This window comes from Strongylocentrotus purpuratus, unplaced genomic scaffold (genome assembly GCF_000002235.5).
Source record: "Strongylocentrotus purpuratus isolate Spur 01 unplaced genomic scaffold, Spur_5.0 spur5_contig_824, whole genome shotgun sequence".
Taxonomy (NCBI): domain Eukaryota; kingdom Metazoa; phylum Echinodermata; class Echinoidea; order Camarodonta; family Strongylocentrotidae; genus Strongylocentrotus; species Strongylocentrotus purpuratus.
The window spans coordinates 194,607-210,607 of NW_022145529.1; the positions used below are offsets into that span (position 1 = coordinate 194,607).

Genomic DNA, 16,001 nt, shown 5'->3' on the forward strand with positions numbered 1-16,001 from the left:
ATCTCTAAAATTATCAACATCATCGTGTTCTTTTACCAATATCGTCGTCCTCATTGTCTTTAAAAGAGCTTGAAAACAATCCATCACATGAGCCTTAACGATAATAAATGGCTCATTATAGGTGCCTGCGCCGTGGACTCGGATTGCGAGTACGGAGGAACTTGTGATTTGACTACATTGATGTGCATGTGTGCAACTGGGTACACTGGTACAACCTGTGGAACAGGTAAGATTTATTCAAACTTCTTACCTCTCAACTCATGTTCTGCATCTCCATTCGATTACCAAATAAAAGACACGATGTAAATTTAGGACAGTGGCCTTGTTTTTTGCATTCATATAACGAATTGAAGAAGAAACTCTATTTTTAGAACATTTTCTCTTTCACACTTACAAAAGTATGAATAAAGCTTAATTGTCGAACAAAAATGCAAAGGTTAATCATTATAAATCTTCCTCGGGTCCTATCGCTATACAAACTTCATGCTGTCACCAAGGTATTTTGCCTCTTTGGCCTCACGTTATTTCAATATCTCGAAAGAAAGGTCGATACTCGATTACAAAAATAGAACAGAAGACTTAACTTGGTATATAGACAATATATCCATCATTATTCATCATCACCATCTTAATCATCATCATCATAGTCGTTATGAATACTGTTATCTTTAATATGCTCAACATCATCGTGTTCTTTTACTCTATCGTCGTCCTTATTGTTTTTTAAAGAACTTGAATATAAACCATCACATAAGTCTTAACGATAATAAATGGCTCACTATAGGTGCCTGCACCGTGGACTTGGACTGCGGCATGTACGGAGGAACTTGTGATTTGACTACATTGATGTGCGTGTGTGCAACTGGGTACACTGGTACAACCTGTGAAACAGGTAAGATTTATTTAAACCTCTTACCTCTCAACTCAGGTTTTGCATCTCCATTCGATCACCAAATAAAAGACACGGTGTAAATTTAGGACAGTGGCCTTGATTATTTCATTCCTATAACGAATTGAAGAAGAAACTCTATTTTTAGAACATTTTCTCTTTCACACTTACAAAAGTATGAATAAAACTTAATTGTCGAACAAAAATGCAAAGGTTGATCATTATAAATCTTCCTCGGGTCCTATCGCTATACAAACTTGATGCTGTCACCAAGGTATTTTGCCTCTTTGGCCTCACGTTATTTCAATATCTCGAAAGACGGGAATGCTACTCGATTAGAAAATTAGAACAGAAGAATTAACTTGGTATATAGACATTATATCCATCATTATTCATCATCACCATCTTAATCATCTTCATCATAGTCGTTATAAAAACTGTTATCTCTAAAATGCTCAACATCATCGTGTTCTTTTACTCTATCGTCGTTCTCATTGTTTTTTAAAGAACTTAAATATAATCCATCAGATAAGTCTTACCGATAATATGTGGCTCATTATAGGTAACTGCACCATGGACTCGGAGTGCGGGTACCGAGGAAAATGTATTTTGTCTAAATTGACGTGCATGTGTGCAACCGGGTACACTGGTACTAACTGTGAAACAGGTAAGATTTCTTCAAACCTCTTACCTCTCAACTCAGGTTTTGCATCTCCATTCGATCACCAAATAAAAGACACGGTGTAAATTTAGGACAGTGGCCTTGATTATTTCATTCCTATAACGAACTGAAGAAGAAACTCTATGATATGAACATTTTCTGTTTCACACTTACAAAAGTGTGAATAAAGCTTAATCGTCGAACACAAATGCAAAGGTTGATTATTATAAGTCTTCCTCGGGTCCTATCGCTATACAAACTTGATGCTGTCACCAAGGTATTTTGCCTCTTTGGCCTGACGTTATTTCAAAATCTCGAAAGACGGGAATGCTACTCGATTAGAAAATTAGAAAAGAAGATTTAACTTCGTATATAGACATTATATCCATCATTATTCAATATCACCATCTTCATCAACATCATCATAGTCGTTATTAATACTGTTATCTCTAAAAGGATGAACATCATCGTGTTCTTTTACTTTATCGTCGTCCTCATTGTCTTTAATAAACTTGAATAATCATCATATAAGTCTGAACCATGATAAATTGCTCATTATAGGTGCCTGCGCCGTGGACTCGGATTGCGAGTACGGAGGAACTTGTGATTTGACTACATTGATGTGCATGTGTGCAACTGGGTACACTGGTACAACCTGTGGAACAGGTAAGATTTCTTCAAACCTCTTACCTCTCAACTCAAGTTTTGCATCTCCATTTGATCACCAAATAAAAGACATGGTGTAAATTTAGGGCAGGATTATTTCATTCCTATAACGTACCGACGAACAAATTTACTTTAAGAATGATTCTATTTTCCCCAATTGCAAAAGTGTGATTCAAGCTACAGTGTTTTACAGGAACGAGAAGGTTGATTACTTTAAGTCTTCTTTCGGGACCTAATGCTATACAAATTTCGTGCTGTCACCAAGGTATTTAGCCTCTTTGGCCTGACGTTATTTCAATATCTCGAAAGGCGGGAATGCTACTCGATTAGAAAATTAGAAAAGAAGATTTAACTTGGTATATAGACATTATATCCATCATTATTCATTATCACCATCTTCATCATCATCATCAGAGTCGTTATGAATGATGTTATCTCTAAAATTATCAACATCATCGTGTTCTTTTACCAATATCGTCGTCCTCATTGTCTTTAAAAGAGCTTGAAAACAATCCATCACATGAGCCTTAACGATAATAAATGGCTCATTATAGGTGCCTGCGCCGTGGACTCGGATTGCGAGTACGGAGGAACTTGTGATTTGACTACATTGATGTGCATGTGTGCAACTGGGTACACTGGTACAACCTGTGGAACAGGTAAGATTTATTCAAACTTCTTACCTCTCAACTCATGTTCTGCATCTCCATTCGATTACCAAATAAAAGACACGATGTAAATTTAGGACAGTGGCCTTGTTTTTTGCATTCATATAACGAATTGAAGAAGAAACTCTATTTTTAGAACATTTTCTCTTTCACACTTACAAAAGTATGAATAAAGCTTAATTGTCGAACAAAAATGCAAAGGTTAATCATTATAAATCTTCCTCGGGTCCTATCGCTATACAAACTTCATGCTGTCACCAAGGTATTTTGCCTCTTTGGCCTCACGTTATTTCAATATCTCGAAAGAAAGGTCGATACTCGATTACAAAAATAGAACAGAAGACTTAACTTGGTATATAGACAATATATCCATCATTATTCATCATCACCATCTTAATCATCATCATCATAGTCGTTATGAATACTGTTATCTTTAATATGCTCAACATCATCGTGTTCTTTTACTTTATCGTCGTCCTTATTGTTTTTTAAAGAACTTGAATATAAACCATCACATAAGTCTTAACGATAATAAATGGCTCACTATAGGTGCCTGCACCGTGGACTTGGACTGCGGCATGTACGGAGGAACTTGTGATTTGACTACATTGATGTGCGTGTGTGCAACTGGGTACACTGGTACAACCTGTGAAACAGGTAAGATTTATTTAAACCTCTTACCTCTCAACTCAGGTTTTGCATCTCCATTCGATCACCAAATAAAAGACACAGTGTAAATTTAGGACAGTGGCCTTGATTATTTCATTTCTATAACGAATTGAAGAAGAAACTCTATTTTTAGAACATTTTCTCTTTCACACTTACAAAAGTATGAATAAAGCTTAATTGTCGAACAAAATGCAAAGGTTGATCATTATAAATCTTCCTCGGGTCCTATCGCTATACAAACTTGATGCTGTCACCAAGGTATTTTGCCTCTTTGGCCTCACGTTATTTCAATATCTCGAAAGACGGGAATGCTACTCGATTAGAAAATTAGAACAGAAGAATTAACTTGGTATATAGACATTATATCCATCATTATTCATCATCACCATCTTAATCATCTTCATCATAGTCGTTATAAAAACTGTTATCTCTAAAATGCTCAACATCATCGTGTTCTTTTACTCTATCGTCGTTCTCATTGTTTTTTAAAGAACTTGAATATAATCCATCAGATAAGTCTTACCGATAACATGTGGCTCATTATAGGTAACTGCACCATGGACTCGGAGTGCGGGTACGGAGGAAAATGTGTTTTGTCTAAATTGACGTGCATGTGTGCAACTGGGTACACTGGTACAAACTGTGAAACAGGTAAGATTTCTTCAAACCTCTTACCTCTCAACTCAGGTTTTGCATCTCCATTCGATCACCAAATAAAAGACACGGTGTAAATTTAGGACAGTGGCCTTGATTATTTCATTCCTATAACGAACTGAAGAAGAAAATCTATGATATGAACATTTTCTGTTTCACACTTACAAAAGTGTGAATAAAGCTTAATTGTCGAACAAAAATGCAAAGGTTGATTATTATAAGTCTTCCTCGGGTCCTATCGCTATACAAACTTGATGCTGTCACCAAGGTATTTTGCCTCTTTGGCCTGACGTTATTTCAAAATCTCGAAAGACGGGAATGCTACTCGATTAGAAAATTATAAAAGAAGATTTAACTTCGTATATAGACATTATATCCATCATTATTCAATATCACCATCTTCATCATCATCATCATAGTCGTTATTAATACTGTTATCTCTAAAAGGATGAACATCATCGTGTTCTTTTACTTCATCGTCGTCCTCATTGTCTTTAATAAACTTGAATAATCATCACGTAAGTCTGAACGATGATAAATTGCTCATTATAGGTGCCTGCGCCGTGGACTCGGATTGCGAGTACGGAGGAACTTGTGATTTGACTACATTGATGTGCATGTGTGCAACTGGGTACACTGGTACAACCTGTGGAACAGGTAAGATTTCTTCAAACCTCTTACCTCTCAACTCAGGTTTTGCATCTCCATTTGATCACCAAATAAAAGACATGGTGTAAATTTAGGGCAGGATTATTTCATTCCTATAACGTACCGACGAACAAATTTAATTTAAGAATGATTCTATTTTCCCCAATTGCAAAAGTGTGTTTCAAGCTACAGTGTCTTACAAGAACGAGAAGGTTGATTACTTTAAGTCTTCTTTCGGGACCTAATGCTATACAAATTTTGTGCTGTCACCAAGGTATTTAGCCTCTTTGGCCTGACGTTATTTCAATATCTCGAAAGGCGGGAATGCTACTCGATTAGAAAATTAGAAAAGAAGATTTAACTTGGTATATAGACATTATATCCATCATTATTCATTATTACCATCTTCATCATCATCATCAGAGTCGTTATGAATGATGTTATCTCTAAAATTATCAACATCATCGTGTTCTTTTACCAATATCGTCGTCCTCATTGTCTTTAAAAGAGCTTGAAAACAATCCATCACATGAGCCTTAACGATAATAAATGGCTCATTATAGGTGCCTGCGCCGTGGACTCGGATTGCGAGTACGGAGGAACTTGTGATTTGACTACATTGATGTGCATGTGTGCAACTGGGTACACTGGTACAACCTGTGGAACAGGTAAGATTTATTCAAACTTCTTACCTCTCAACTCATGTTCTGCATCTCCATTCGATCACCAAATAAAAGACACAATGTAAATTTAGGACAGTGGCCTTGATTTTTGCATTCATATAACGAATTGAAGAAGAAACTCTATTTTTAGAACATTTTCTCTTTCACACTTACAAAAGTATGAATAAAGCTTAATTGTCGAACAAAAATGCAAAGGTTAATCATTATAAATCTTCCTCGGGTCCTATCGCTATACAAACTTCATGCTGTCACCAAGGTATTTTGCCTCTTTGGCCTCACGTTATTTCAATATCTCGAAAGAAAGGTCGATACTCGATTACAAAAATAGAACAGAAGACTTAACTTGGTATATAGACAATATATCCATCATTATTCATCATCACCATCTTAATCATCATCATCATAGTCGTTATGAATACTGTTATCTCTAATATGCTCAACATCATCGTGTTCTTTTACTCTATCGTCGTCCTTATTGTTTTTTAAAGAACTTGAATATAAACCATCACATAAGTCTTAACGATAATAAATGGCTCATTATAGGTGCCTGCACCGTGGACTTGGACTGCGGCATGTACGGAGGAACTTGTGATTTGACTACATTGATGTGCGTGTGTGCAACTGGGTACACTGGTACAACCTGTGAAACAGGTGAGATTTATTTAAACCTCTTACCTCTCAACTCAGGTTTTGCATCTCCATTCGATCACCAAATAAAAGACACGGTGTAAATTTAGGACAGTGGCCTTGATTATTTCATTTCTATAACGAATTGAAGAAGAAACTCTATTTTTAGAACATTTTCTCTTTCACACTTACAAAAGTATGAATAAAGCTTAATTGTCGAACGAAATGCAAAGGTTGATCATTATAAATCTTCCTCGGGTCCTATCGCTATACAAACTTGATGCTGTCACCAAGGTATTTTGCCTCTTTGGCCTCACGTTATATCAATATCTCGAAAGACGGGAATGCTACTCGATTAGAAAATTAGAACAGAAGAATTAACTTGGTATATAGACATTATATCCATCATTATTCATCATCACCATCTTAATCATCTTCATCATAGTCGTTATAAAAACTGTTATCTCTAAAATGCTCAACATCATCGTGTTCTTTTACTCTATCGTCGTTCTCATTGTTTTTTAAAGAACTTGAATATAATCCATCAGATAAGTCTTACCGATAACATGTGGCTCATTATAGGTAACTGCACCATGGACTCGGAGTGCGGGTACGGAGGAAAATGTGTTTTGTCTAAATTGACGTGCATGTGTGCAACTGGGTACACTGGTACAAACTGTGAAACAGGTAAGATTTCTTCAAACCTCTTACCTCTCAACTCAGGTTTTGCATCTCCATTCGATCACCAAATAAAAGACACGGTGTAAATTTAGGACAGTGGCCTTGATTATTTCATTCCTATAACGAACTGAAGAAGAAAATCTATGATATGAACATTTTCTGTTTCACACTTACAAAAGTGTGAATAAAGCTTAATTGTCGAACAAAAATGCAAAGGTTGATTATTATAAGTCTTCCTCGGGTCCTATCGCTATACAAACTTGATGCTGTCACCAAGGTATTTTGCCTCTTTGGCCTGACGTTATTTCAAAATCTCGAAAGACGGGAATGCTACTCGATTAGAAATGAACGATGATAAATTGCTCATTATAGGTGCCTGCGCCGTGGACTCGGATTGCGAGTACGGAGGAACTTGTGATTTGACTACATTGATGTGCATGTGTGCAACTGGGTACACTGGTACAACCTGTGGAACAGGTAAGATTTCTTCAAACCTCTTACCTCTCAACTCAAGTTTTGCATCTCCATTTGATCACCAAATAAAAGACATGGTGTAAATTTAGGGCAGGATTATTTCATTCCTATAACGTACCGACGAACAAATTTACTTTAAGAATGATTCTATTTTCCCCAATTGCAAAAGTGTGATTCAAGCTACAGTGTTTTACAGGAACGAGAAGGTTGATTACTTTAAGTCTTCTTTCGGGACCTAATGCTATACAAATTTCGTGCTGTCACCAAGGTATTTAGCCTCTTTGGCCTGACGTTATTTCAATATCTCGAAAGGCGGGAATGCTACTCGATTAGAAAATTAGAAAAGAAGATTTAACTTGGTATATAGACATTATATCAATCATTATTCATTATCACCATCTTCATCATCATCATCAGAGTCGTTATGAATGATGTTATCTCTAAAATTATCAACATCATCGTGTTCTTTTACCAATATCGTCGTCCTCATTGTCTTTAAAAGAGCTTGAAAACAATCCATCACATGAGCCTTAACGATAATAAATGGCTCATTATAGGTGCCTGCGCCGTGGACTCGGATTGCGAGTACGGAGGAACTTGTGATTTGACTACATTGATGTGCATGTGTGCAACTGGGTACACTGGTACAACCTGTGGAACAGGTAAGATTTATTCAAACTTCTTACCTCTCAACTCATGTTCTGCATCTCCATTCGATCACCAAATAAAAGACACGATGTAAATTTAGGACAGTGGCCTTGTTTTTTGCATTCCTATAACGAATTGAAGAAGAAACTCTATTTTTAGAACATTTTCTCTTTCACACTTACAAAAGTATGAATAAAGCTTAATTGTCGAACAAAAATGCAAAGGTTAATCATTATAAATCTTCCTCGGGTCCTATCGCTATACAAACTTGATGCTGTCACCAAGGTATTTTGCCTCTTTGGCCTCACGTTATTTCAATATCTCGAAAGAAAGGTCGATACTCGATTACAAAAATGGAACAGAAGACTTAACTTGGTATATAGACAATATATCCATCATTATTCATCATCACCATCTTAATCATCATCATCATAGTCGTTATGAATACTGTTATCTTTAATATGCTCAACATCATCGTGTTCTTTTACTCTATCGTCGTCCTTATTGTTTTTTAAAGAACTTGAATATAAACCATCACATAAGTCTTAACGATAATAAATTGCTCACTATAGGTGCCTGCACCGTGGACTTGGACTGCGGCATGTACGGAGGAACTTGTGATTTGACTACATTGATGTGCGTGTGTGCAACTGGGTACACTGGTACAACCTGTGAAACAGGTAAGATTTATTTAAACCTCTTACCTCTCAACTCAGGTTTTGCATCTCCATTCGATCACCAAATAAAAGACACAGTGTAAATTTAGGACAGTGGCCTTGATTATTTCATTTCTATAACGAATTGAAGAAGAAACTCTATTTTTAGAACATTTTCTCTTTCACACTTACAAAAGTATGAATAAAGCTTAATTGTCGAACAAAATGCAAAGGTTGATCATTATAAATCTTCCTCGGGTCCTATCGCTATACAAACTTGATGCTGTCACCAAGGTATTTTGCCTCTTTGGCCTCACGTTATTTCAATATCTCGAAAGACGGGAATGCTACTCGATTAGAAAATTAGAACAGAAGAATTAACTTGGTATATAGACATTATATCCATCATTATTCATCATCACCATCTTAATCATCTTCATCATAGTCGTTATAAAAACTGTTATCTCTAAAATGCTCAACATCATCGTGTTCTTTTACTCTATTGTCGTTCTCATTGTTTTTTAAAGAACTTGAATATAATCCATCAGATAAGTCTTACCGATAACATGTGGCTCATTATAGGTAACTGCACCATGGACTCGGAGTGCGGGTACGGAGGAAAATGTGTTTTGTCTAAATTGACGTGCATGTGTGCAACTGGGTACACTGGTACAAACTGTGAAACAGGTAAGATTTCTTCAAACCTCTTACCTCTCAACTCAGGTTTTGCATCTCCATTCGATCACCAAATAAAAGACACGGTGTAAATTTAGGACAGTGGCCTTGATTATTTCATTCCTATAACGAACTGAAGAAGAAAATCTATGATATGAACATTTTCTGTTTCACACTTACAAAAGTGTGAATAAAGCTTAATTGTCGAACAAAAATGCAAAGGTTGATTATTATAAGTCTTCCTCGGGTCCTATCGCTATACAAACTTGATGCTGTCACCAAGGTATTTTGCCTCTTTGGCCTGACGTTATTTCAAAATCTCGAAAGACGGGAATGCTACTCGATTAGAAAATTATAAAAGAAGATTTAACTTCGTATATAGACATTATATCCATCATTATTCAATATCACCATCTTCATCAACATCATCATAGTCGTTATTAATACAGTTATCTCTAAAAGGATGAACATCATCGTGTTCTTTTACTTTATCGTCGTCCTCATTGTCTTTAATAAACTTGAATAATCATCATATAAGTCTGAACGATGATAAATTGCTCATTATAGGTGCCTGCGCCGTGGACTCGGATTGCGAGTACGGAGGAACTTGTGATTTGACTACATTGATGTGCATGTGTGCAACTGGGTACACTGGTACAACCTGTGGAACAGGTAAGATTTCTTCAAACCTCTTACCTCTCAACTCAAGTTTTGCATCTCCATTTGATCACCAAATAAAAGACATGGTGTAAATTTAGGGCAGGATTATTTCATTCCTATAACGTACCGACGAACAAATTTACTTTAAGAATGATTCTATTTTCCCCAATTGCAAAAGTGTGATTCAAGCTACAGTGTTTTACAGGAACGAGAAGGTTGATTACTTTAAGTCTTCTTTCGGGACCTAATGCTATACAAATTTCGTGCTGTCACCAAGGTATTTAGCCTCTTTGGCCTGACGTTATTTCAATATCTCGAAAGGCGGGAATGCTACTCGATTAGAAAATTAGAAAAGAAGATTTAACTTGGTATATAGACATTATATCCATCATTATTCATTATCACCATCTTCATCATCATCATCAGAGTCGTTATGAATGATGTTATCTCTAAAATTATCAACATCATCGTGTTCTTTTACCAATATCGTCGTCCTCATTGTCTTTAAAAGAGCTTGAAAACAATCCATCACATGAGCCTTAACGATAATAAATGGCTCATTATAGGTGCCTGCGCCGTGGACTCGGATTGCGAGTACGGAGGAACTTGTGATTTGACTACATTGATGTGCATGTGTGCAACTGGGTACACTGGTACAACCTGTGGAACAGGTAAGATTTATTCAAACTTCTTACCTCTCAACTCATGTTCTGCATCTCCATTCGATTACCAAATAAAAGACACGATGTAAATTTAGGACAGTGGCCTTGTTTTTTGCATTCATATAACGAATTGAAGAAGAAACTCTATTTTTAGAACATTTTCTCTTTCACACTTACAAAAGTATGAATAAAGCTTAATTGTCGAACAAAAATGCAAAGGTTAATCATTATAAATCTTCCTCGGGTCCTATCGCTATACAAACTTCATGCTGTCACCAAGGTATTTTGCCTCTTTGGCCTCACGTTATTTCAATATCTCGAAAGAAAGGTCGATACTCGATTACAAAAATAGAACAGAAGACTTAACTTGGTATATAGACAATATATCCATCATTATTCATCATCACCATCTTAATCATCATCATCATAGTCGTTATGAATACTGTTATCTTTAATATGCTCAACATCATCGTGTTCTTTTACTCTATCGTCGTCCTTATTGTTTTTTAAAGAACTTGAATATAAACCATCACATAAGTCTTAACGATAATAAATGGCTCACTATAGGTGCCTGCACCGTGGACTTGGACTGCGGCATGTACGGAGGAACTTGTGATTTGACTACATTGATGTGCGTGTGTGCAACTGGGTACACTGGTACAACCTGTGAAACAGGTAAGATTTATTTAAACCTCTTACCTCTCAACTCAGGTTTTGCATCTCCATTCGATCACCAAATAAAAGACACAGTGTAAATTTAGGACAGTGGCCTTGATTATTTCATTTCTATAACGAATTGAAGAAGAAACTCTATTTTTAGAACATTTTCTCTTTCACACTTACAAAAGTATGAATAAAGCTTAATTGTCGAACAAAATGCAAAGGTTGATCATTATAAATCTTCCTCGGGTCCTATCGCTATACAAACTTGATGCTGTCACCAAGGTATTTTGCCTCTTTGGCCTCACGTTATTTCAATATCTCGAAAGACGGGAATGCTACTCGATTAGAAAATTAGAACAGAAGAATTAACTTGGTATATAGACATTATATCCATCATTATTCATCATCACCATCTTAATCATCTTCATCATAGTCGTTATAAAAACTGTTATCTCTAAAATGCTCAACATCATCGTGTTCTTTTACTCTATCGTCGTTCTCATTGTTTTTTAAAGAACTTGAATATAATCCATCAGATAAGTCTTACCGATAACATGTGGCTCATTATAGGTAACTGCACCATGGACTCGGAGTGCGGGTACGGAGGAAAATGTGTTTTGTCTAAATTGACGTGCATGTGTGCAACTGGGTACACTGGTACAAACTGTGAAACAGGTAAGATTTCTTCAAACCTCTTACCTCTCAACTCAGGTTTTGCATCTCCATTCGATCACCAAATAAAAGACACGGTGTAAATTTAGGACAGTGGCCTTGATTATTTCATTCCTATAACGAACTGAAGAAGAAAATCTATGATATGAACATTTTCTGTTTCACACTTACAAAAGTGTGAATAAAGCTTAATTGTCGAACAAAAATGCAAAGGTTGATTATTATAAGTCTTCCTCGGGTCCTATCGCTATACAAACTTGATGCTGTCACCAAGGTATTTTGCCTCTTTGGCCTGACGTTATTTCAAAATCTCGAAAGACGGGAATGCTACTCGATTAGAAAATTATAAAAGAAGATTTAACTTCGTATATAGACATTATATCCATCATTATTCAATATCACCATCTTCATCATCATCATCATAGTCGTTATTAATACTGTTATCTCTAAAAGGATGAACATCATCGTGTTCTTTTACTTCATCGTCGTCCTCATTGTCTTTAATAAACTTGAATAATCATCACGTAAGTCTGAACGATGATAAATTGCTCATTATAGGTGCCTGCGCCGTGGACTCGGATTGCGAGTACGGAGGAACTTGTGATTTGACTACATTGATGTGCATGTGTGCAACTGGGTACACTGGTACAACCTGTGGAACAGGTAAGATTTCTTCAAACCTCTTACCTCTCAACTCAGGTTTTGCATCTCCATTTGATCACCAAATAAAAGACATGGTGTAAATTTAGGGCAGGATTATTTCATTCCTATAACGTACCGACGAACAAATTTAATTTAAGAATGATTCTATTTTCCCCAATTGCAAAAGTGTGTTTCAAGCTACAGTGTCTTACAAGAACGAGAAGGTTGATTACTTTAAGTCTTCTTTCGGGACCTAATGCTATACAAATTTTGTGCTGTCACCAAGGTATTTAGCCTCTTTGGCCTGACGTTATTTCAATATCTCGAAAGGCGGGAATGCTACTCGATTAGAAAATTAGAAAAGAAGATTTAACTTGGTATATAGACATTATATCCATCATTATTCATTATTACCATCTTCATCATCATCATCAGAGTCGTTATGAATGATGTTATCTCTAAAATTATCAACATCATCGTGTTCTTTTACCAATATCGTCGTCCTCATTGTCTTTAAAAGAGCTTGAAAACAATCCATCACATGAGCCTTAACGATAATAAATGGCTCATTATAGGTGCCTGCGCCGTGGACTCGGATTGCGAGTACGGAGGAACTTGTGATTTGACTACATTGATGTGCATGTGTGCAACTGGGTACACTGGTACAACCTGTGGAACAGGTAAGATTTATTCAAACTTCTTACCTCTCAACTCATGTTCTGCATCTCCATTCGATCACCAAATAAAAGACACAATGTAAATTTAGGACAGTGGCCTTGATTTTTGCATTCATATAACGAATTGAAGAAGAAACTCTATTTTTAGAACATTTTCTCTTTCACACTTACAAAAGTATGAATAAAGCTTAATTGTCGAACAAAAATGCAAAGGTTAATCATTATAAATCTTCCTCGGGTCCTATCGCTATACAAACTTCATGCTGTCACCAAGGTATTTTGCCTCTTTGGCCTCACGTTATTTCAATATCTCGAAAGAAAGGTCGATACTCGATTACAAAAATAGAACAGAAGACTTAACTTGGTATATAGACAATATATCCATCATTATTCATCATCACCATCTTAATCATCATCATCATAGTCGTTATGAATACTGTTATCTCTAATATGCTCAACATCATCGTGTTCTTTTACTCTATCGTCGTCCTTATTGTTTTTTAAAGAACTTGAATATAAACCATCACATAAGTCTTAACGATAATAAATGGCTCATTATAGGTGCCTGCACCGTGGACTTGGACTGCGGCATGTACGGAGGAACTTGTGATTTGACTACATTGATGTGCGTGTGTGCAACTGGGTACACTGGTACAACCTGTGAAACAGGTGAGATTTATTTAAACCTCTTACCTCTCAACTCAGGTTTTGCATCTCCATTCGATCACCAAATAAAAGACACGGTGTAAATTTAGGACAGTGGCCTTGATTATTTCATTTCTATAACGAATTGAAGAAGAAACTCTATTTTTAGAACATTTTCTCTTTCACACTTACAAAAGTATGAATAAAGCTTAATTGTCGAACAAAATGCAAAGGTTGATCATTATAAATCTTCCTCGGGTCCTATCGCTATACAAACTTGATGCTGTCACCAAGGTATTTTGCCTCTTTGGCCTCACGTTATATCAATATCTCGAAAGACGGGAATGCTACTCGATTAGAAAATTAGAACAGAAGAATTAACTTGGTATATAGACATTATATCCATCATTATTCATCATCACCATCTTAATCATCTTCATCATAGTCGTTATAAAAACTGTTATCTCTAAAATGCTCAACATCATCGTGTTCTTTTACTCTATCGTCGTTCTCATTGTTTTTTAAAGAACTTGAATATAATCCATCAGATAAGTCTTACCGATAACATGTGGCTCATTATAGGTAACTGCACCATGGACTCGGAGTGCGGGTACGGAGGAAAATGTGTTTTGTCTAAATTGACGTGCATGTGTGCAACTGGGTACACTGGTACAAACTGTGAAACAGGTAAGATTTCTTCAAACCTCTTACCTCTCAACTCAGGTTTTGCATCTCCATTCGATCACCAAATAAAAGACACGGTGTAAATTTAGGACAGTGGCCTTGATTATTTCATTCCTATAACGAACTGAAGAAGAAAATCTATGATATGAACATTTTCTGTTTCACACTTACAAAAGTGTGAATAAAGCTTAATTGTCGAACAAAAATGCAAAGGTTGATTATTATAAGTCTTCCTCGGGTCCTATCGCTATACAAACTTGATGCTGTCACCAAGGTATTTTGCCTCTTTGGCCTGACGTTATTTCAAAATCTCGAAAGACGGGAATGCTACTCGATTAGAAAATTATAAAAGAAGATTTAACTTCGTATATAGACATTATATCCATCATTATTCAATATCACCATCTTCATCATCATCATCATAGTCGTTATTAATACTGTTATCTCTAAAAGGATGAACATCATCGTGTTCTTTTACTTCATCGTCGTCCTCATTGTCTTTAATAAACTTGAATAATCATCACGTAAGTCTGAACGATGATAAATTGCTCATTATAGGTGCCTGCGCCGTGGACTCGGATTGCGAGTACGGAGGAACTTGTGATTTGACTACATTGATGTGCATGTGTGCAACTGGGTACACTGGTACAACCTGTGGAACAGGTAAGATTTCTTCAAACCTCTTACCTCTCAACTCAGGTTTTGCATCTCCATTTGATCACCAAATAAAAGACATGGTGTAAATTTAGGGCAGGATTATTTCATTCCTATAACGTACCGACGAACAAATTTAATTTAAGAATGATTCTATTTTCCCCAATTGCAAAAGTGTGTTTCAAGCTACAGTGTCTTACAAGAACGAGAAGGTTGATTACTTTAAGTCTTCTTTCGGGACCTAATGCTATACAAATTTTGTGCTGTCACCAAGGTATTTAGCCTCTTTGGCCTGACGTTATTTCAATATCTCGAAAGGCGGGAATGCTACTCGATTAGAAAATTAGAAAAGAAGATTTAACTTGGTATATAGACATTATATCCATCATTATTCATTATTACCATCTTCATCATCATCATCAGAGTCGTTATGAATGATGTTATCTCTAAAATTATCAACATCATCGTGTTCTTTTACCAATATCGTCGTCCTCATTGTCTTTAAAAGAGCTTGAAAACAATCCATCACATGAGCCTTAACGATAATAAATGGCTCATTATAGGTGCCTGCGCCGTGGACTCGGATTGCGAGTACGGAGGAACTTGTGATTTGACTACATTGATGTGCATGTGTGCAACTGGGTACACTGGTACAACCTGTGGAACAGGTAAGATTTATTCAAACTTCTTACCTCTCAACTCATGTTCTGCATCTCCATTCGATCACCAAATAAAAGACACAA

At 36.2% G+C, this 16,001-nt stretch overlaps 1 protein-coding gene across 1 annotated transcript in view; it reads left to right on the forward strand.

Annotated features, from left to right (window-relative positions):
• Positions 1 to 16,001, forward strand: part of LOC105443813 (neurogenic locus notch homolog protein 1-like) — a 38,594-nt gene that overhangs the window by 8,538 nt on the left and 14,055 nt on the right. The window contains exons 9-21 of the mRNA XM_030982314.1: positions 122 to 226; positions 2,112 to 2,216; positions 2,771 to 2,875; positions 4,760 to 4,864; positions 5,419 to 5,523; positions 7,219 to 7,323; positions 7,878 to 7,982; positions 9,867 to 9,971; positions 10,526 to 10,630; positions 12,515 to 12,619; positions 13,174 to 13,278; positions 15,163 to 15,267; positions 15,822 to 15,926. Of these exons, the coding sequence (XP_030838174.1) occupies positions 122 to 226; positions 2,112 to 2,216; positions 2,771 to 2,875; positions 4,760 to 4,864; positions 5,419 to 5,523; positions 7,219 to 7,323; positions 7,878 to 7,982; positions 9,867 to 9,971; positions 10,526 to 10,630; positions 12,515 to 12,619; positions 13,174 to 13,278; positions 15,163 to 15,267; positions 15,822 to 15,926 (1,365 nt within the window). The remainder of the gene's footprint in view (positions 1 to 121; positions 227 to 2,111; positions 2,217 to 2,770; positions 2,876 to 4,759; positions 4,865 to 5,418; positions 5,524 to 7,218; positions 7,324 to 7,877; positions 7,983 to 9,866; positions 9,972 to 10,525; positions 10,631 to 12,514; positions 12,620 to 13,173; positions 13,279 to 15,162; positions 15,268 to 15,821; positions 15,927 to 16,001) is intronic.